The 23718-nt window shown below is 36.0% G+C and overlaps 2 protein-coding genes across 3 annotated transcripts in view; one reads left to right on the forward strand and one right to left on the reverse strand.

Moving 5' to 3' along the window:
- Positions 1-7453, reverse strand: part of psme4a (proteasome activator subunit 4a) — a 28051-nt gene extending 20598 nt beyond the window's left edge. The window contains exons 1-5 of one of the 2 annotated variants that reach the window (XM_028469587.1): positions 6786-7453; positions 4660-4800; positions 3990-4106; positions 3001-3057; positions 1395-1439 (exon numbers count right to left, since the gene is read on the reverse strand). In XM_028469587.1, coding sequence (XP_028325388.1) covers positions 1395-1439; positions 3001-3057; positions 3990-4106; positions 4660-4800; positions 6786-6982 — 557 coding nt within the window. In that variant the 5' untranslated portion in view covers positions 6983-7453. The remainder of the gene's footprint in view (positions 1-1394; positions 1440-3000; positions 3058-3989; positions 4107-4659; positions 4801-6785) is intronic. The other variant, XM_028469588.1, reaches the window with a different exon arrangement.
- Positions 7454-7587: 134 nt separating this feature from the next.
- Positions 7588-23718, forward strand: part of wdr27 (WD repeat domain 27) — a 38454-nt gene continuing 22323 nt past the window's right edge. The window contains exons 1-17 of the mRNA XM_028469589.1: positions 7588-7617; positions 10071-10245; positions 11055-11193; positions 11360-11484; positions 11652-11765; positions 11890-11941; positions 13235-13302; positions 13389-13494; positions 13796-13892; positions 15118-15200; positions 15416-15477; positions 15571-15606; positions 15902-16017; positions 17957-18030; positions 22840-22909; positions 23085-23153; positions 23235-23338. Of these exons, the coding sequence (XP_028325390.1) occupies positions 10108-10245; positions 11055-11193; positions 11360-11484; positions 11652-11765; positions 11890-11941; positions 13235-13302; positions 13389-13494; positions 13796-13892; positions 15118-15200; positions 15416-15477; positions 15571-15606; positions 15902-16017; positions 17957-18030; positions 22840-22909; positions 23085-23153; positions 23235-23338 (1453 nt within the window). The 5' untranslated portion in view covers positions 7588-7617; positions 10071-10107. The remainder of the gene's footprint in view (positions 7618-10070; positions 10246-11054; positions 11194-11359; positions 11485-11651; positions 11766-11889; positions 11942-13234; positions 13303-13388; positions 13495-13795; positions 13893-15117; positions 15201-15415; positions 15478-15570; positions 15607-15901; positions 16018-17956; positions 18031-22839; positions 22910-23084; positions 23154-23234; positions 23339-23718) is intronic.

Below are 23718 nucleotides of genomic sequence, written 5' to 3' on the forward strand. Positions count from 1 at the left end.
AGTCAATTTTATTGACAATAGAGGCACAAACAAAAAACAGAAGGAAAAAAAACACAAAAAATGTAAGTTACTTTAGTTTAAAACAAACATTTTTTTGTTTTCTGTCACGCATTACAAGAATTTTTTTAAGCCCTTACAATTCTATCTATTTTTTTTCTAGGGCTGTAAACTAAATGTAATGAGCAGTGTTTCTCAAACGGGGGTACGTGATGGCACTGCAGGAGGTACCTGAGAGAGAGACAGAGGAAAAGGGGGTTTATAATGTTTATTTTTTTAGTTAAAAATGATTATTCTAATAATGATGATGGATAATGATCTTGATTAGAACATAAACTGAAAGTACAAGGTCAGTCTTGGTCCCGCACTAAGCATGAGATGACCGGAAATGGTAATCAAGATAAAATAAATAAATAAATCTATTCAGGAGGCACTAAATACTTTTCATTACATTTATTTACAAAGTTAGAATCTTTAATGTGTTAAAACTCATTAATTCCATCATTATGCTCAAGTTGTTTTTATAGTATTTTGATGTTGTAGTACAAAAGGGGGTACTTGGATTCAGAAATAAGAGAAAGGGGTTCTTAACTTGAGCCAAAAATGTTTGAGAACTACTGCAGTAAAGCATTTGTTTTGCTGCATGATTTTTTAGTTAAAACTGTTTAAAACCCCATGTTATACGTAATATGTAAATGGTGAATAAAATCTATGTAACTGGTAAGTTGTATTGCATGTTGCTGCTGAGCTCATGGACCTAAAAGGGGATTTTCACAGTCAATGATTTGCTTGTGTAAACCTTGCAGGTTATTTCAGGGCCTCCCCATCTCAGGGATTAGCGTCATCTGAAGGGAATTGAGGGGCAAAAGCTGCTGTTGCTGCTGCTTATGATCCAGAGGGTCTCAGCAGTTGACCACAAACCATTCCCGCTTCTCACAGCAACAGGAAACGCTCTTCCACAACAGAATTAGATGAGATAATAGGATTACCCAGGTAAGTGCAAACTGAAGGACTAGTTTGTGTGCTCACCCAAGATATTTGCAGGCAGATGACTATAGTGAGAGTAAGAATAGAGCTTTGTGATGTGAGATCATTTTAGTCTGACTCCACGATGCCTGATATTAAATACATAACGCCTCATGTAGGGTCTCACTTCACTTCTCTCAATTTTACTAGAGGCGTAACAAACCTTTACCTAAAACAACATTTACATTATCCATCAAATCATGCCTAAATCTGCTGAATTAAATTACGGTAAGACATATGTACAGAATTAATTTCTTGTAAATTACTAATATTGTGGAATTTTTTATTCAAAGAGATAAACTAAGAATAATAAATGTTATTTTTTATTTTATTTTTAACATTCAAACACAAGTGCATCAAAATGTACTTACGGTCTGCAGCTTTTCACCAGCGTCTTTAACACATTTTCCACAGAGCTAGAAGAAAAGAAAAAACTAATTGTGAGCGTGATCTGTCATTAGGAACATTGATGTTAGTTAGAGTCTTCACACTAATTGCTTGTAAGTTCATTTTTGTGCCCACTAAAACTATTTCACACAGTGACAACAAATGGAGAGACTGTTATGAGCAGACAAACATTGAAGTAACACAGACCCTAATATTACGTCCAACACAAACTGTCAGATTTATATCAAATTTGGCTTTTATTCAAAACAGCATTTCCCACCTGACCACTACTGCCCTGTCGCTGTGTTTTAGCTTCACGTTTACAGTAGTTTTTATACTGTTTTAAATTAACTTTTATTGCGGTTTTCATACTATGCACTGTTGTGGTTTTATTATACACTGTAAAGTGACCTTGGGTGACCTGAAAGGCGCTGATTTTCAAATAAAATGTATTATTGTTTATTATTATAACAGTAAAATTAAATCTTCCAACGTCAAAGTCATTTGGAAGTGACTTTGTTGTGCAACTACTAGTAATCTTTAGCATTACAGCACCTGACGTGCTTACCTTCAGATATAGATTACAAATGCAGGATTTTGGTCACTTAACAGTGCTGAAAGCTTGCGACCAATATAACCACAGCTTTGGACCTCCTGTCCACAATCACCCCCCCCGCCCCCCCCCCCAAGGGCTGCTAACATGCGAGCTCAAGCCATGCCTGGTTGGAATTGCCCTGCCAGTCAAATACTGGTTCTGTATCTCTACGCCAACTCAAGTCCTTATGTACGGTAGCTAACAGTTCGTAGATATGAGCGAATAGTCAAAAAACATGCAGAACTCACAATAAGATGAATTTACCTAATTAAAAGTCTGTTCTGATACCTTTCAAAGCTACTCTGTTTGTCCTTTCTATTTAAGTGAATCCACATGTCACAGATATATTCTAGAAATGAAGGGACTGTGATAAGATCCAAGGCATTCACATGAGTCCTGAAAATATAATTTAGAAATGTAGGTAAGGCCAGGTTCAGATAAAATATGAAGATGAGGTTGCAAGAAACTACATAACTGGTTAAAGATAAATCCTGTAAATAACCTGATTCCAATAGGAATCCAAAAGATTTCAACATCTAACATCTCTGAATATAATCATCAACAGTTTTGTTCCAACATAATGACTCAACATAATGTGGCATAACTGACAAACCAAAAACACATCTAACATCTGGCAATTAAAAGATATTAAAATTAAAATATGTATCCACAAGTCTACACCTGTATTGTTTTTTTAATAAACAGGAAACTCGCTAAAGACAAATTGCAAAAAGTTTCATCTTCTGCCTGAATAAGAAATTCTGATGATGAGAATAAGAAAGTTTGACAAAGTTTGAAAATACAATAAAATCAGTAGCTGCAGTGCGACAGTCTCCGATATGAGTGAAATGTTAACAATGATGAAGTCTTGACTTCTTTTTTCTCCTGAGCATCTAGTAGGGTGCCCTGTTTTATCTCACATGCAATGTACAGTTTTTGGAAAAAAAAAGTGCCTCAAAGAATGAATAAAGCACAAAAAGAAGTATTGTCCTTACCACCTCTGAACCAATTTTATGATTTTGAGTTTAGAGGATGAACGAGGCCGTGGAGAACTGAATGTAAAAAGAGACAAAAGGCATAAAAAAAAACATATTCAGTTTGATTTGTATTTGTTAGAGCGGGTTTAAAACTTTGAAAGAGGTGGCCTGGCTGTCAGTAACTAAGGCAGCTTGCTTTAAGCAGTGTTTAAACATTGATGGCAAGGCATTCTGTAATAAACATCAACATGTTCCCATAGCACCATAAAAGAGCCCCTCGCACTGCTTGCAAAAATGTTCATTTTGTCTTTGGTTTGTTTTTTAAATACAATCTCAATCTGTAAACATCAAGATGAATGTTGTGGTTTCTACAAACTCTTACAAAACTGATGTGCAAGACATTGTTTCATGAGAAACTGGAAAGTCTGTAGTTCATAAAAGACTCCACTCACAATGCATACCATCACAGCTAATATAGGCCTATGAACAATGTCCGCTTTCAAAGTATAATCCTCATTAGCAACTAAGATTCTGTGGTCAAATTTTCCAGCTTGAAATCTTGCATTTTAGTTGAATTAATTAATGAATTCTGGAAGTGGACAGAGCATACATATTCATCTATTTAATATCTGTGGGAGGTATTAATTAGGTAATACACTTATTTTTTGTTAATGATGAGACAAATATTCCTTTAATGTTGATGACATTAAATGGTGATTTAGGCCATTTATTCAGCATGCGCCCACACACTGTTTGTCAACAGATTAGCTGTCACACAGCCAGCTACAACCAATTAAAGTTTCAGACCAAAGAGGACAATTTTTGGAAACCACTGAATAACTGTGCTATTCAGAAAAACACACAAACAAACCAAACAACTAAATCAGCCATAGGGCTGAAGTAAAATGTTAATTTTAGAAGATAAAATTTAGATGTGGCCTGACTTCTAAGACTGTGCATTTTTTTTTTTTTTAAAAAAAGCAGTTTTAGTAAAAACAGAGGCATACTTGGGAAACCAGTTAAGGCCCAAATGTTCAGTCTTGGAGAAAAGAATCCTGTCATATAGCTCATATAGTGGCCTCCACTGAAGTTCAAGGTCCTCTCTTGAAAGTAGTTCTCGTTTTCTAATTTAAAAAAAAGAGGGGGAAAAAACAAGAAGTTACTATTATTAATGATATCAGTAATCGTTGTATGTTGTACATGTAAAGACAACAAATAAATATACAGTTGAAAGAGTATAGAAAAAAAAGAAAACCCACATACAACACAAGCTGAACAAACTGGTACTGATTGTAAATACATGACCAAAAAGGAGTGGGAAAATGCACCTATACACCCACCACATTCACCAAACCATTGACCAATCAGAACATATGAGCACATACTGTTCATCATAGAAATTCCCAATGTTGAAAAGTGTATAACCTGATATGAATTGATTTTCAAAGGCTTTACCAAGACAAAATTGTTACAACAACAATAAAACAAATATATTATCACACTTCATAACCAGACAATTTGCTGAAAAAATTAGAGTTCAATCAATCAATACTTTTTTTTTATATATTACACTTGACATTTACTGAGACAACTCTTAAAATAACAATAAATGGACAACATTAGCACACTTCACAACCAGAGGTTTTGTTGAGTAAAACAGAGTTGAATATTTCTTACTTGAGGAGGTTGATGAGAAGACGAGCAAGACCCTGCATCATGCTGATCTCCAATTTGGGGATAGTTATTAGCTCGTAGAGCAACTTGATAAAAAGTACATGGTCTTCTTTGCTGAATTTCCGTCCATAAAGTCTCATGTACCTGAATAAAACAGAAGCAGAGGGTAATTATTCAGGCATTGTCAAGCACATGTGATTTATTATTCAATGGGAAGGACAAATATCACCAACAGCATGTTTCTTGAGCATTTTGAAAAATATACATTTTTTGAGTGAGCTCACTCAAAAGCAAAAAATATTACCCAAAGCTTGTTAAACATGACATTTAAAAATGTTTTAATAGATATTAATGTTTATAAATTAAAATACCGGTAAACACAATGTAGGTCAAATGATTTGTGAACCTTTGCGTGGGTCACTCGAACAATGTAGTAAATCTAAACTGGGAACAGTCCTGGATTAAGGACTGTTCCTATTCCCATCGTGCACCGTCAGATAGCCCCTGGATGGTAATCCACTGTCATTATGTATCTAATGTACTGTGCAAGTCATTACAATATTACACATAATTTCATTAAGTAAATTATGTTTTTTTTTTTTTTTTAAGTCTGTAGCATTACTGTGGTCGTTTATACTTTTAGACAAAAGGCTACGGCAAACATGTGCAGAATACAACAAAATTCCCACAAAAGGGTAAAAGAAATACACAAAAGTTAAAACAACAAAATTAAAAAAAAAAATATATGAAACAACAACAAAGAAAATACACGACTACAAAAAATAAAAAATAAAAAACACACTCAAAATGACTACAAAAACACACAAAAATAACAAAATGAGACAAATGTAGAAAATGACTAAAAATACACAAAACAGATCAAACCTTTTGTTCTTTCCTGTGTTAATGCTCAGATTGGTCAGAATTAGAGGTGTCCCGATCCGACACTGGTATGGGATATCGGTCCGATATCAGCCAGAAAACAAATATCAGATATATATATATATATATATATATATATCATATTTAATCAATTGTAGAATACTGTAGATATAATGTTTTAGTTAAATTTATGTAACCAATTGGTTAATAAAAAATGGGTCAATTTTTCTCATACCTACTGTTGCTGGCTATTGCTCTGTTTGAGTAACATCACTTGATCAAGCCTTTTCTAACATTCCACACTACAGAATAAGTGATAAAAGCATGTATTTTTTGTGGTGATATTGTATCGGATTGATATCGGTATTGGCCAATATTCAAGGCTGCAATATCGGTAGTGGAAAAAAATAAAGTTGTATCGGGGCATCCCTAGTCAGAATACACCAGGATACACACAAAATTGTAACAGAAACACACAAAACAAAAATATGAGAAAAAAAATATGGAACAACAACAAAGATATACATAATGATGACAAAAAACCTGCAAAATTACAAAAAAAAACAAGACTACTACCAACACAAAAATAATAGAAACATTTACAAGAACATAAAATGAGACAAATTTATAAACTGACTCTAAAAACACAAAAAGAAAGTAATAAAAAACAAACAGTTTAGTTTATTTTTGTCTGTGTTCATGCTCAGACTCGTCATTATTCTAAATGCTGACATGCATATTGATAAAGTGGCCCTCAGATCAGACATGAAGTTTCTGTGGGCCCTGCTGTGATATCTTTAGCCGCATCACTAACACAAGAAACATTTCATAACAAAGTACTGTGTCATTTCTATGTAACGAAATCATATGGCTTGTCATCTGACCAAGGATCCCAAAAATATGTCACACGCTGAACACAAGCGAGGCCGATGTGATAACATGTTACTGTGGCTGGGTCAGGTTATGTGTTTGACAGTGACACCACAGCTCCCAGTTATGAAAGCAAAACAGTCTCTAATCAAACACACACACACAGCAGACTATGGGGTCTGTTACCACACACAAAAACATGTTATCAAACGAAATCAGTACACATTAACTAATTATTTTTGCAACTTACTGGAAACCAATAATTATTATATTAATGTAATCATGATGAACGTGTTCTCGTGTGTTTAACACCAACAAACATGTGGGTGTATTTAGAAATAAGGACACTAGGGTATGAGGAAAATGAGGCTACTTACGTGGAAAGTTTCCTTGTCCAAAACAGCACACCGGGCCATAGTTCTCGGAGCTGCACAGCTCGGCCTAAGTTCCCTTTAATTCTACTTAAAATGTCATTCGACTCGTCGTCTAGCCTTTCTGCGTAAGGCAGAAGTTTGTTGTATACAATGTCTTTCTGAGGAACAAAACCTAGTGTGGTAGACTGCGCCCTTTTCATGTTACAGCCTCCAGCCGGCTCGCTACACTGTGCTAGCTTCTGTGAGGGACTTTACTTACAGACACGCTGCGATGCTACCCTGCTAATGTGACGGCTAGCTGCCGCCGACACCGATGGTAACTCAGACGATATGGCTCACAAATACCAAGACACTAAGTTTGATGATTCACAAGTTGGATAGAACGCTAGCTAGCCATTCAGTCTAAGTTAAACTAGCTTCCGTTACTAGAAAGCTGTAAACCTAACGGAGTCATGTTTAGTAAAATACAAAAAAAAGATGTAAAGGGTAAAAACACAAATATGGGTTAGCTTAAAAAACCAAAAACTCTACCAATATTTCCTCCCACCTGACGGAAATCTGAAAACCTGCTAAAAGGCTAGCCGGTTAGCACTACAAGAAAAGCACTGTCATAACCCAATGACTGTCAACGTCGGCTGATTCATCCAACTACGGCAAAAGAGACTGCGGACGGCCCCAGCTATCAGCCACATATCACTGTCGTCATATCCGCTGCCACTGCAAAGCAAACTACACATCCCAGAATCCTCCGCTGCTGCCTCGTGACTTTTATAACCATTTTTACATCCGTTTATCCACACAAACAGGATGATCTCTGACCTTACACCATTGACTCGTAAATAATAACATTTTAACTTGTTTTTTTTTTCATTACTAGATTACGAAATGAATGTAGCCTACAACAGAAAGCAGTATATTTTTTGCCATCTTGAATAAACAGATATGATAACAAATAAATAAATAGTTTATCAAAAGAGGTTATATTGTCGTCAGTTACAAAAATAGATAATACTTGGTCATCATGATTGTACTCTATCGCCACGCTGCGGTTACAAAGAGAATTGCAGAGACAATATACACAAAGAAGACGAAATAACATAGCAGTTTTGTAGTGAAATATATCAATGAAGCTGCCAAATCAGAATACCATTGCACTTATCTAACAATATAAATACGCACAAAATTATTTTATTGATCTTTTCCTGATACTTTTGTATGTATTTTTGTATTTTTGAAATTCAATTCAACTTTATTTATATAGAATCAAACACAACAATAAGCCATTACTAATTTTTTTAAGACCTTCATATCTAATAACTATGTGTTTAAGTGTGCGTTATGATACACATTTAGTCATTAAAAGCAGCTTTGCAGAACAGCCTAACGTTGAGCGTCGTCATGGTAACTCAGGCTAAGCGCAGAAGCTACACTTCACAGGGGAGGCTGATCGTAGGACATTCAAAAACGACTAAAGTAGGTCTAATATCCTTAAAACACCCAGTAAAGATTAACTAGCAGATGTTCTCAGTGTGCATATGTTTGTGATCAAAGTGATCTATATTGTAATGTTGTAAAATGTAATGACTAATTCAGTGTTATTCCTGAATGAAGCTGCATGCTTGTTTTATGATATTGTACATTTAGTTACTTATTCAGCTAAATTTCCGAATCAAGTAAAAAATGCTGCTTGTTTTATAATATTGTACATTTAATTATATTCAGTGATGATCCTGTGTGAATGAGCTGATATTGTAAAGCGCTTTGGAACTACTTTGTCATGAAAGCGCTATTTAAATCTAGTCCATTTCATTATTTACTAGTATTTTGTCAGAATCGGCTAATTTTTCAGCTCGTTCAGCATCTGATACAATGTTGTACAATTTTGAAGCATACTTGTTTACTTGTAAACTCACAATAGACCCAACATAACTAACTAGCAAGGAATGTTCTTGTTACTTGTTAACATGTACATAGACCTTTAAGATACCTTTAACATACTGCATTTCCTGAGGTAACATGTTCACTAGTGAACTATAGTGCAAATGAAGCAGGTGGGTTTTAGACTGGGCAGCTACGTGCTGCCACCAGCCCTCTGTGTGGCAAAAGTGCACATTTTCATAACCTGTTTGTGAAAGTAAAAACTAACACCATGTCTGTGCATGCTCCTCCCACCTATCATATCTAGTTAAAGCTGCAATATGTAGAATTGTGAGGCGCTTCACACTCCACCCCCACCTCCTGAAAAATTCACCGGTCTTCTTGGGAATGCTTGCGTGCACGCGCACAACTGTGGAACTCTTTGCGACTGTTTTCTCCATAAAGACGAGTAAACAAATGTAGGGACTTTATCTTGTGTTATTGGAGAGTTTTCGACAGGATCTGTCCCTTCCACCTTAGATAATTCTTAATAAGCTATTTATTTTGTTTGTTATCGCTCTCTCTCTCTCTGACTCAGGGCAGACTGCGCACTGACTGAAAGCGGATTGCGGGCATTCCGTCAGAGGAACCTCCGCAGAGTCCGCCGTTCCTCCTGAACACATTTGTGCCTTTATTCTTTTGCTTCTCCCCCTTGGTGTTCTTTTTTCCTCTTGATTTGCCATGTAACCGCTGTGTTAAAAGCTGCGTTAGAGACTTCAACTGGAATATAAAGCCATGGGACTGTCCTATACTCCCAAATCGGGAACGAGCATAGACTTTTGATGGGCAGCTCGAGCGGCCAATAGTAATGCTTAAAACAGCTCATGGGATCGCCCTGTTTGCAGAAAGATCTCTGATTGGCTGAAGTCCAGCATCATACTCCTGTATTTCTGTATTTCTAAAGCTCATTTACAGAGCCAGGAGAAGGAGAAAAGATTCAATGTTCACTCAGAACACGGATTACATTATACAATACAGTATAATAAGATGATTTTTGACCACATAAAACCAAAACAAAACTAGCGGACATATGTCATTTTTTGCATTCGAGGTAAATGGTGGGGTCCGGACCAACCCTCAAAACTGTATAACCCTCCCATGCGCGGCTCCCAGATCCATGGACTTGGCCCCTAATTACATATTGCAGCTTTAATTAGTGCTTATTTTCCCTTACTCTATGGTACCCCTCTGTTGCTCTTCTTCTGCGCCTCACGGAAGTGCATATGCGCGTAGCATACTCAAATGTGTCCCCTCGTGCGAAATGAGGCCCTACAAACACCACGTGTTCTGCGTGTTGGGGGGGAGGGGGCGCCACTACTCTTGATATACAAAGTAGTTTGGCCATTACAATTTTACATTATTTTCTCTTAGCAGCTGGACGTCTGTGGTGAATGAAGTGACAGCAGAGATGATGATTGAGAAGATGAGGCTGAAAAGTGACCGTGCGCTGTCCCTACAGCAGCTCGCCTGTTGTGGCTCTCACTGCTGCATGCCGGTGCACGGAAAGGACCTAATGGTCTATGATCATTTGGACAGACAAAAAGAGGTCAGTTCATCATTTAATGTTAGTAAAATGTTGGTGCCATTCCACTCATTTCATGTTGCAATACTGTAAATAAAACACATTTTTTAAACTTTAGCCACGCAAATCTGGACAAATATTTCCCCACAATGTAATGTGAATATAGGGCTAGGCTGACAACTTTGTATTTTGTCCTTAAGAAACTAAATACTTGTACAAAGTTCGGTCACACTTTATTTGAAGTTTTATAAGGCTGACATTACACTGTCATTATCTCTCATTAGCATGAATAAGGTGTCATGAAGGCTGTCATTAAGTGTCTAAATAATGACACCTTTGGAGCTATGTTGGCATTTTCTGGTTTAGGTGGAGCGATCTAGTGGGTTTGGTAGGGTTAGGGTTAGGTAACATACAAACTTTAGACAGCGTAATGTCAGCCTTATGTATAAAACTTCAAGTAAAGTCTTATCCAAAGTTCATTTTAGAGCTTGACCAATACCGTTACTGTTAAAATAAACTAGTGCACTTCTCCCAGTGTGTCATTTTGTAATCATTACTGCTGATTCAAAAGTGAAAAGTTATAATTCGGAAATCACAGAGCAAACAAAATTCCACACAGAAAAAAGTGAATACATCATTTACGTATTGTAGACCCAAACGATTAATCAGCCTGAGCCGGTGACTGATGTCGATTAATCAGTAATAGCTGAAATCGGCACAGATAATCAGCTGGTCGGGCTCTTGTTGATATGAATTTATCTGTGATATTTGTTTGTATATAGTATCTATTTGCTTTGTGGTAATAAATGACTTGCATGTGTTTCTTTTCACAGCCACTGCTGCTTACAGGTCATCATAGGGACGTCAGTGCTATGACTTTTGGACACGGAAACATTCTTTTACTGTGCTCGGCCTCGGCAGACTATATTGTCGTGTGGGACATTGAATTGTGCAAACAAAAAGTACAGCAGGGTAAGAAAAACAATGTTGGACTAATGTGATGTTGAGTGGTCCAGACTGTGTTCATCTTTGTGAAATACAAGCCTGCCATCTAGTGTAACCACAGCAGATTGCTTCGGTGCATGCTTTGTGGACATCCTTTTTGGTTTGAATTTTAATTTTAGGATTTGTTTTGCAGGCAAGGTCGCAGATGGGATTATTATCGGGAAGTTACTTGGTGAAGTTGTTCACCTTTCATTCTGCTACGCTGATGAAAGAGTGGCTGTGTGCTCAGGAGCAACAATATATATTCTCAGTTCAAAGGTATTGTTTATTATTATCACAAACCATTTCATATACTGTATTATATTAATATTGATATTATGCTCTTTGGTTTTTTATGTGAGTGGCCTTGGTTTCTCCAATCGCTTTTTAAATTCAAACAGGAGAAGTACAATATTACAGTTTCTTTTTTTCTGTGACAACTTCAGCAACAACAGGTCATTTTGACATTGACTGGCTACCTGGGAGCATTAACATCAGCAGAGTTTTGTCCCTGGGATCCAGATATTCTTGTCTCTACATCAGAAGACCGCATGTTTAGGGTAGGGTTTTTCTTTTAATTTTTAAATTTTTTTTTATTTATTTTTAATATTAACATTATATTTAATTTGGTGCAATACTCATTTACATGTGATTTTTTTTCTTCCAACTATTCTTTTATTTTAGGTTTGGGATTTACAAAATGAAGATGTTCTCTACCAGTCATTCGTGCTTTCAGGTTTGATGCTAAATTTTAAAATTTAGCAGTGTTTAAGTCAGCTATTGAAAGATTGTTTGTTGTCGCGCTCCACTTCACACACCATCCTCAATTATTTTTTTAGTGTTACATTACATTTTGTTCCTGGTCCATATGCAGTCGAATAACTTAATGCTCTTTTAATTTATGCTACATATTTAGGCTTCACTTTATTACTTTCTTTGTGTATAGGCGTTTTGTTTAGTGTTCATGATCTTTAATGTCAATGAAAAAAACCAGGCATGAAATTGAAAATGTCCTGTTTGTCGCGCCCCACCTGTCATACATCCATTCCCCACCAGGGGGCGCGCCACACACTTTGAGAAACACTGCTCTAGACCAGGGGTGCCCAATCCTGGTCCTCAAGGGCCCCTATCCAGCATCTTTTAGATGTTTCCCTCTTCCAACACACCTGATTCAAATGATTAACTCATCATCAAGCTCTGCAGAAGCCTGATAACGATCCTGGTCAACCCTAACCTTAACTTAGCATTAGCCTAACCTTAATATTCACCTAGCATTAGCTTTAACCTAGCATTAGCATCAACCTAGCAATAGCATTAGCTTAATATTAGCATTAGCCCAACATTAATATTGACCAAGTATTAGCTTTAACCTAGCATTATCATTAGCTTAGCAATAGTATTAACTTAGCATTAGCATTAACCAAGCATTAACCTAGCATTAACGTTAACATAGTAATAGCATTAGCCTTGCATTGACATTGACCTAGCATTAGCTTTAACTTAGCATTAGCCTGGCAATAACATTAGCATGAACCTAGTATAACAGCAATAGCATTAACCTAGCATTAGTATTAACCTAGCATTAGCATTAACTTAACATTAACCTAACAATAGCACTAACTTAGCATTAGCCTAACATTAATATTCACCGAGCATTGGCTTTAACCTAGCATTAGCATTTACCGAGCAATAGCATTAGCCTAGCATTATGGCATTAACCTAGCATAAACATTAACTGCTCTATTTATATACTAGTTTCCAATGTTGTCAGTGTTTTTAATTTTCATTCACGTACCCCCTTTGACAATTTGCGTTCCCCTGGGGGTGCCCGTACCACACTTTGGGAAGCTAGGCTCTAGACTAAAAGTGTAATTTTCAAATACTTAAAAATTGAGTTAAAAATTGTTTTTAAATTCTAAAACATGTTTGTAACAACTTAGGCTTTAGCATGATATAAATGCATAATTTTACCTGTTGGCTTTGTATGTGACTAGGGGACTGAAACTTGTTTAATTCTTCATCATTTCAGCGTTTCCTCTAAGCACTGCATTATTCTTAGAGGACAGACACCTTATTACTGGCTCTGTTGATGGACAGGTCTGTAACTATAAAATGATCAACTTTTAAAAGATCAAAGTTCTTTTCAAGGGCAGAACACCTCAGACTTTACCTGCTTGTTTCAGATGTGGTGCTTTTCTCTTAATGATTGCTACCAGTGTCATTTGGTGATGACAATGGACCTCCAGATGATGGAAAAGAGACATCAGAGAACTGTAAACCAGCAAGGAGGTGATGAAACGAGACCACATGGAGGATCATATCATGTTAAAAAAAACAAAAAACTTATTTAAATATTATGTACATGATGTGAGAAGTGATCGGAATGATGTTAGAATAATGTATAGGGTAAATATTACAGGTATATGCAATATATTAAATGACACAATGGTAATTTAGTATAAGTGATATACAAATTAAATATTAAAATTAAAATGAAGTCAGCATAGATAGTAATACCAAGGTGATGAAATGAACAAACAAAAATAATAACATTAATTAATATTATATATTTATACTGTATGCTCTCCAGGAGTCAATCAGACAGAATCAGATGAAGTGGTTTCCAAACCTGTCCTCAGGATGGCCTCATGGAGCCAGATTCCAGATCTGAGTGCGGATAAAAAGAGGTAAGCAGATTTTATTTTTTATTTTTTTTAACGTCCATGTGTTTTCAACCTTATCCGACTTTAAGGAAATCTTGTTATTCATTTGTAAGCCTACATCTTCTACACAGATGGTCAAACTGTTCATTTAATGGACGACAATAATAGGCTTAAGAGCCTTGATTTGGGTCAGTCATTAGTTTCTAAAAAACCAAAGCTGAATGTTAAGTCCAGTTGTCAGGATTGTAACTGGCATGACTCTCCAACCCTAAAAACAGTCCAAATGAATTAACATACCTTCATTTTTTTTTTTTTTTTACTTCTTTCCAACAGCAAACTGTTCCTCTTCATTTTGATGGAGAACCTTGTTGTTGAATAAAGACATGATACCGTTAGAACTCATAATCTTTGCCAGGACTCAGGGATTTTTTCTCAAAGCCAAAATATTACCAAAGAAATCCAAACATAGATTTGGAAATAAAATGGCATATTTTCCCTCTGATCTGACAAAATTCCAGAAATGAAAATGAAATGATTTAAAGCGACGTCTTTGGTGACTAACAGCTGCACCTGTCCACTTTAGCAAGATCCAGTGTTACAGCACACAAGTGATATACATTCTATGCAACAATGTATAGTCTGTCATATTTTATTAAATAAAGCTTCAATGTTTTGTTTTATCTTTATAATGCCCACTTAAACTCTAAACACTTTTGTGATCTTAAAGAGTTTTACATGATCAGTTAGATTTTATCATCCTACTACATTTTTTCACCAATGTCTTGTTCAAGGTTATTACAATATATGAACATCTATAGATTGATATCAACCTGAACAAATATCCCTTGAAATATCTTCTAAAATTCAACAGGTTTTGTGTATTTTACATATGTAAAGAAAGCATTTGTTTGCAGTTTTAATCAGAGTAATTTGTTAAATGTTGTATATAAAAGAAGGTACATGTATATACTGTACACACACACACACACATATATACACTCAGCACTTTCCATTTTGCTGAGTGTATACAGTATATGCTAGTTTAGACTAGATGAAGTCAAAGGAAACTTGAATTAAAACTTTCTTATGGTGTACACTCCTTACCGCTCCATTCCATAAGAACGTTTTTCTTCAGTTTGTGGTTTTTCGTTGTCTTTCCACAAATGATCCTAAAAAATGCTTTTAGGGCAAATCCTTTAACACGGTTTTTCCATGTGCTTCTGTGTGTGTGCGCCTCTGGGAACAACAGCTGGTTTTGTATTGGAAGCTCTGATGGCCTATATGTGGTGGATGTGGCCACTTCAGAACTCCAAACAGTGCTATATTTCAAAGGTAGGCTGCTGGTTTGTTGTCTAACCAATGTTTTCCTTAAGAAACATAAAAAGCCATATTAAACTCGAAAATAATTATTTTCTGTCACTTTGAGTAAAACATCAAACTGTTAAATTGTGTAGAATGGCTTCTTCTGTTGTACTGTATGTCAAAGCAGCCCTTTTGCCCAGTGATGTACCTTTGTGAACTCATAGTATGCTATCTTCTTGTTGTAGACCACCCTGACCTGAGTGTCTCCAGAGCTGGTTCATGGGTCATCTCTTTAAGGCACGATAAGGTATTTTTATTGACATTGAAAATTCTCCATATGTGGCAAATGTCAAATAGAGACTGTTAACCATCGTTATTCCAAGATTCTCATTTCCCTCAGGATCCCTGGGTTTGGTTGCAGATTGCCTTTTTTCAGGTTGTGTATTCAAAGCAAATCCCCTTTTGAATTTATAGCTGTATTTTTGGCTAAATATGGTGCTTAGCAGTCACTAAATCACCGTTGTCATACTTGTTAGCATGTTAAAGATGTCCTTAGTATCAGTATTAGCATTGTGCAAAACATACTCTGATGTTAACGTCTTCCTTTTCTTTTCAGCAACCATTTTATTTTGTAATTTGTCTTTTTCCTGAAGAGAAAGAAAGACATTTTTGGTGTTCCAACAGAGTCAATTATAATCGTTGAGATCTGACCAAACCTTCTTTTCACACAGATGTTCTTTCTGGTAAGTTCTTTGTTTTCTCCAATCGTGGCTTTATTGGAGTTGCGTGTCTGTGATGACCTCGGTAGGATGTGGACAAGTGCCGAAGGACTTTCGGTGTTCCCAAGGTAAACGTCAACTTAATATCTCCTAAATGAAAGAGGATATTATCATACTACCGGTAGATTTATCAAAAGTCACTTTGAGATTTGATTTAGTTTTATTTTGAACACAAACACAATGTACATTGTATTCCATAATGAAAAACAACATCTACCTATAAAAGCAAGAAAGGTCTGTGTGTGTGCGTGTGTGTTTGCGGAGCGAATATTTCCTCGACGCTGTGTCTGTTCGACCTGAAACTTTGTCAATGGCTTGCAAATACCCAGAGTGTGCGTACGCGTCATTTTGGAGTAATTTGGTGTTGCATAACGTTCAAAACGTTCATTTTAATTTTAAGATTACGACTCCGTCTCTGTATTCCGCGTGGTACTTCCGATTGTGGGCCAGGTCACCGGTTCATGACGTCGCAGTTTGTTTTGGTTTAAAGGTCAATATTAAAAACGTTTTTGTACTGCACACGCTATTTTACTTTGCACCCGCAAATATGCCCCTTTATAACACTACAGAGAGTACAGAGTCTGTACACCTCTTTGTACATCCAACCTTCAAACACATACTCATTTGGCCATAATTGATTGACAACTATACTTAAGCCCCCACTATATGAATACATACTTCCGACGGGCACTGTACTAGTCGATATATAATCAAAAACACAAGGAAAATAAACGAATTATCTAAGTGAATACCATTACATGTTTGAAAAGGAGTAGGAGGAAGTATACACTTAAACTTTCTGACCAATGGAAGCCCTTTGATGTAAAAAGGAGAGAAATTCCATTAGTCTTTACAACTAAATGAAAGTTAAAGCAAAGGACGTGACAATTTTCCAATGCAGGCCCACTTATTTGTTTGAGGGAAATGTTTAACACATTGTACTTAGTTGGAGTTTGATAAATGTAATTAACTAATACTAATTAATTCAACTATGTCATTAATAAATGTTTTAACTGCACTGTGCAAATGATTAAAGAATAAGGCAAGGTAAAAAAATAAATAAATACATTTGTATAGCGCATTTCATATACAAGGCAATTCAATTAACTTAAAAAGTGCAACAGAAAACATTTAACAGTCTAAAAATCAATAAGAACATTTAAAATCAGCAGTCAAAATATTAAATCAACAATAATGTGATAAAAAAATAATCTCCCTCTCAGTCATATGCAGTAGAAAAAACAAGTGTCTTTAATTAAAATTTTAAAATGTTCATATTGGATGCTGACTTCAGCTCTGCTGGGAGTTTGTTCCACTTCTTTGCAGAATAACAACTAAAATCAGTGTCATTATATTTGCTGTGAACTCTGGGCTCCACTATCTGACCTGTGTCCATAGATCTGTAAGACCTTCTGGGTTCATACCTGACGAACATCTCACTGATGTATTCTGGACCAAACCCATTCACAGATTTATACACCAGCAGCAGAACTTTAAAGTCTATTCTGAGGCTGACTGGGAGCCAGTGTAAAGACTTTAAAACTGGAGTGATGTGCTCTGACCTCTTTGTTGCGGTGTTGCGAACCAGTTGTAGCTGTTTGATGTTCTTTTGGGGGATAATCTATTCATATAATTTATCAAATGTTTTCATTTTAATTTACACAAATGACCTAAATTGGAGTCATATTGTTACCTTGTTGCAGCCTGTAACAACAATGGACTCATAGATCTCTGCTACTTACTTTTGGACAGGAGACATCTGACCTCACCAGCTTTTAAAGCTGCAAGTGAAGTGTATTTTTTATTTGGCATCCAGTAAGACATTGACATTTCCATAATTAATTACTCTATTATAATTATACACGCCATGTGTCTTTTTCGCGAATCACCAACATTGTGGTGCAGGGAATTAGACAGCCTTATAATTCATAGCGGTGGAAAAAGAAATTGTGCTTCTTCATTTCCAGTAACTCCTTTCACCTCATATTACCCTTTCCTTGTTTTCAGCTCCCCACCACTGCTCCAGTCTCCTCTGAATGCCGAGTTAAAGAAGAAGGAATCCAACCTCCCTAAAAAGAAAGGTCAGGATCAAAGTTTTGTCAGAAGCCTCACCACTCACTCAACATCACCCACATAAAATATTAAGGAACTACAGCTGTTGGATGAATCCAAGTTTTAATGTGTGACCTATTTTTTTTTTATGTAACGAACTGGTTCATGGCCTGTATTACTTGGCCAGATGGTTTTTTTGTTTTGTGCTTTAGTTAGTTTAGAAATGTCTTTGTTAATCTAACAATAATATTCTATTAAACCATGAAAGACTAATGTTACATTTTCCTTTAGATTTCCTAGTATTTACTGGTGTTTGAATAGATCCTTTCAGTTTAAGATTTAGCCTCTTCTAGACCAGTGGTTCTCAACCTTGGGGTCGGTACACCAGTAAACTAATAATATTTCTTGAACAATTTGAGCCCATTTGTGCATATTTTTACCCTTTTTCTGCAACTACACCAAACTTGCCATATTTTAATCTATTTCTATCACTTTTTTTTGCCATACTTTTACTTTTTTTAATTCACATTTGCTACATTACTCCCATTTCTGCCACTTCTCCATCAAATTTCAATGCCTTTTCTGCACATTTTTTCACTTTCAAGACATTTTCGGCACTTATAAACCCTTTCTATGACTTTTCCCACCTAATGCCGCATACGTTGACCCATTATTGTCCCTTTTAACCTCTTTTCATTATATTTCATGCTTATTATTTTGCCACATTCATAATTTGTCATGCCCAATATTTGCCAGTTTAAATGAATTGTTCCTACTAATTGTTCCAATATTGACACTTTGAATCCTTTTTTTACCACTTTTTTGTAGTTTTTAAAATCTAATTTCACCCCCTTTTCCATAATTTTTGGTCACTTTTACCCCTTTTGTTTATCACTAAAACAAGGATTTACATCTTTAAGATGACTATATACTATGGCCCAAATAATATCAAACCACCTGGATAACAGTGGAACCTTTATTTTGGGGGTTGCAGGCTGAAAAGGTTGAGAACCACTATTCTAGACTATGCTACTGTATCCACAAGCATTTAAGGACAAATTCAAATCTGTATTCTCAATAATATCCACCCCATTCATGAATTACAACACATACCTTTTAGACTCTAGACACTAATCCTCTAACGTAAGTCTGGCACAAGTCTGTTATAGAGTTTCTGTAGGAGCGTTGTGAGGGAATATTAAGTATCTGTAGTCATGTGACATTGCCATGTAACATAATCGTGAAGGGAAGCAGGACTGTTGGCTGTCTGAGATGAGAAGCATCAGCTGCCATAGCTTTCTCTCCAAACTACACTGTAAGTGAGGAATCATGTTGCATGAATGGAGTCGGGTTGGGTTTTTTAGAAATCTCTCAAGTGAGTTTTCAGTTCACATTTAAAGGTAAAAATAGGTTATCGATTAGCGAAAACTGTATATATGTCAAACTTTTACCTCAATAAAATGTTGTCTATATTCTTCTAATTTTAGGGAAGATTGATTTAAAAAAAGGTACAATAACACATACCCAACTCCAAAGCATCTGTCGTGTAAAACCTGTTTACAGCCATTATTAAAAACCTTAAGTATCTGCATGAACATAACTGGATGTAACTTAAACTGTCTTTTCAAGAGTTATAATACTGATTTTTCTTTTCAAATATTGTGCAGGACTTAAAAAATAATATGCATCAAACAGAGACTTAAATGACGATAATGATGATATAATCTCATACCGATCAGAAGCAACCCAACGATTTTTAATATAATATATTACGTATCATCATTAGTCAAATCCAGACACGAACCACAAACCTACATCCTAAACTGTGTGAGTTTGTATTATAAGTACTCTGAATTGAAAATGCCATGATTGAACCTCCTGAAGTGAGCTCAACTACTGGGACGTCTTAACATAAAATGTCATTTTGAATTGTTGTCATAATGCTATATTGTAACTAATGAGTGGAAATAAAAAAGCGAAAGCAGGACAAATTGCTGGGATTTTGCTCAATTTTACCTGAACCGTCAAATCACTGAAATCAAGTCTGCTGTCAAGTAATTTTAAATTATGCAATCTTACTGGGCCATTAAAATGAATGAAAGTTGTATGGCAGCAAGGGGCGATGGAGTTTGTGAGTAATAGCAAGTAATTGGCTACTCTGGACTAAAGTGTGTTTTCGACATATGGTTGATTTTAGGTCAGAAACTGTTTCAAGTTCTTCGAATTGGGCTTTATGACCTGTATCTCATCAACTCTGGGCATTATAAAGTCAGCTACCCATGCAGTTTGTATGAATTAAGATTCCTGCTTTTATAGGTTAGAGTCGAAATGTGTGCAAATAACCCAATAAATTTAGAATTACTGCTAATAGAAGCAACACGGGGCATTTGTTTTCCCTTTCTTTCTCTGATTTGAGCAGAACTAGAAGCTATTAAGAAATACTAAAAATCTAAAACACAGTATAAACACAGTATTCAAACAGATCAGAGGGTTTTAAGTTATCACTTAGGGATAAAATGCAAGTAAATCAATGTGTTTATCTTTTTTGTGGCTTTGCACCTGTTCACTTGATTTAGGAATAGGAGTCGATAGCACTGCCATCTATAGCTAGAAGGGTATAACGGAGCACTAACCTAGACTGACTGTGCTATTTTGGCCATGCATAACACAGCTATAGTGTGAAGATTGTACAGCACACCTTACTCAGGTAAGTGATTAGAAAACAGGCTTCGCTTCAGGTAAGTGATTAGAAATTAGAGCCAGAATACAGCTCAGCTCACAGACAAAGCGCTAGTTTTCATCTGCATAAGCAGGTTTTAAGAATCTGCAATTTTACCACACAGAGTGCTGGTGGCAGCACGTTGCGCAGTGATTTCACCCATGGTGCGCTACAGGTGTCGGCCTGCAGTTCAAAAGCAAAGATCTCTCTGACCTCTAACCTTTTAACTAATGTTTACAGTTTAAAAATAATATTTTTAAAATGGTTTGGTGTGTTTAAGACTTACAGTAACACTTTTTCCAGTTTTAATAGGCTAATTTTCAATTTTCACGTTGCAGGCAACAAATCCAAGCACACATACACACTTTTGTTTAGATAGACAAAATAGGGCCCTGAGTGTCTCTGGGCTGAGTTTGCTAGTTCTATCTGAGTATATAGTTCCAGCGAGATTAATTTTGTCTTCTTTTTGAATAGTAAAGTTGAGGTTTTGTTTTTTCAGACAAGATTTTTCAGGACATTTTTTATCTCCTGACATGTTTCGACTGTCAACTGCCAGTCTTTGTCGGAGAAATTCTGCTGATCACCTTTGATGGTTCCTTTGAAGTTTCACATGACTTCCATAAGTTCCAGCTAGGTTCATTTTGTCTTCTTTTTGAATAGTAAAATTGAGATTTTGTTTATTCAGACAAGATTTTTCAGGACATTTTTTATCTCCTGACATGTTTCGACTGTCAACTGCCAGTCTTCGTCAGAGGAGTTCTGCTGATTGCCTTTGATGTTCCTTTGAAGTTTCACTTCCAGCGAGATTCGTTTTGTCTTCTTTTTGAATTGTAAAATTGAGGTTTCGTTTATTCAGACAAGGTCTTTCATATCTGAGTATGTGTGAGCTTTCCCTCTTACATCCTAAAAACAAAAAAAGGGTATATAAGGTTAAAAGACATTATATTTCTTTGCTCCCTGCAATGGACTTTTGCTTAACCTGGCTTCTGCTCTGTGTACTGTAAGCTGCAACCCTGAACAAAATGTACGGGTTGAGAAGTTCAACACAACAATTTAGAAGGCCCAGTTTACAGGAAACGATTTAAGAATTGACTTTATCTATTGATTTATTGATACTGGAGTCAACTTTGGTTCAGCGCTTTGGCCAAGGACACATAAGCTGAGAGTGAGGAAGTTTGGACAAGAACAATTGACCTGGTTGGAAGACAACTCCCTTTATCTACTGATTGCTCAGCTTTTCATTCCAGCATGAGGTGATTAGAATTTGGTAACCCGTTTAATGATCAGTGGGACTAAATTAGCCATTAATTTGTGGTCCTTGGATTTGTTTTTTGTCAGTCTCGTCTTGTCTCGTTTTCAGTACCTGCTTTTTCTGTACAGAGTCGCGGAGAATGCTTGAGCAAATTCCTCAGACATAGGGCGTAAGGCAGTGTAAACCCCCTGGGTAGGATGCCAGTTTTTTTCCCGAGCTTTGATTTTCTTTCAAAATATATATCTATATATGTATATATAAAAAATCCTCCTAGACCAAACTGTGTATTGTTTGGTAGATTTGTTGCGGTGATTCAGTGTTGAACTGCAGTGGAGGCTGTATTTCACATTAATCTTGTTTTTTTTTCTGTCTTTCGTCACCTCATAGAGAGGATGTGTCTTTTTCTTGTATTTGACGGCAGAGTCGTTTTTGGAATGGCGCTCCCGTTTTGATGGCAGTGGAAAAAGTGAGCTTGTTATAATATTGTAGAGACCCTGTCAGCAAAAGGAGAGCAGAATGAAGCATCAGACAGTTTGTGGCTGATGTATTTCATTCTTACGACACGAAGTGCACTCCCAGTGTCCTGGATAGTTGTTTTTTTTTTCTTTTCTTCAAAAACCTTCAATACTAACTCCCCATTGTAATTTCCTCATGGTTTGACTTATAAGGTCTTGTTGTATCTTATATGATTGAGCAGATAATGCGTAAAAGAGATTTTGTGTTTCCCAAGTGTTCTCGTTTACTTTCCAAAAACATTAAAACTTTTTTTGTATAATTTTTGTAGCAGTACCTGTTTAAAAAGCATGCATTCCTTTTGCACTACTAATGTGTTTGTTGCTTTGTGTTTTATAAACCATTTTACCAAAGGAGGTATAAAGGAACAGCCTCTGGTTTTCAACTCAAAAGTGAAATCATCTGGATACTCCAGTGCCCCAAGGTAAACAATGACATTGTCTTTTTACCACATTCAAATTCAACTTACAGTGCCAGTGTTATGGAACAAATAGCCTCTAAAAACCTTAAGAAAGTCAGTTATTTGCCTGTGTTTTAGTTTTACTGTTCACAAGAAATAATGTGTCATATTATACTTGTTTTTTATCCCATTTTCACAGAAAAGTCCTGTTTTCACCGAAAACAAATGTTCAAAAGAATCCCCCAACCAAGAAGTCCCCCAAAAAATTGTAAGTGTCACAGTTTTATTGAAATGAAAGTTGGAGAATTTATGCCTCTTACATAAACGCTGACATGCTTTTGTCTTTCAGTGATTTGATCCACAAAGATTACCCTGCAGACTCTGCAGCACCAACTGTTTTATGTGTCGACCGACATATTACTGACAAGAAAGTATCGTGCCTTCAGTATTCAGGTGAGGAAAGAAGTATTATTTTCTTGGTGTGTTCTCAGCTCCTGGTTCGTGTCCCACAAGTGGGTCACAGACGTTTTGCAGTGGGTTGTTGGATTTCAATATTTACCATATGGCTATTCTAGAGGTCGACCGATATATGGACTTATTTCAAGATCAGCCATCGGCCATTTTTTTATTTATTAATTTTTTTTAATTTTTTTTATTTAGCACTTAAGAATAGCCATTAAAGAAAAAAAAGAACATAAAAAACATCAATTTGGAAGTTTGAATATACAACAAAAAAAGTAATAATAATAATAGCATGTGCATGGGAGAGGTAGAAACCAATAGGCTTCCAAATAAAAAGCCGATATAATAGGATAAGGATATAATATAATAGT

Source organism: Gouania willdenowi, chromosome 15 (assembly GCF_900634775.1).
Source record: "Gouania willdenowi chromosome 15, fGouWil2.1, whole genome shotgun sequence".
Lineage (NCBI taxonomy): Eukaryota > Metazoa > Chordata > Actinopteri > Blenniiformes > Gobiesocidae > Gouania > Gouania willdenowi.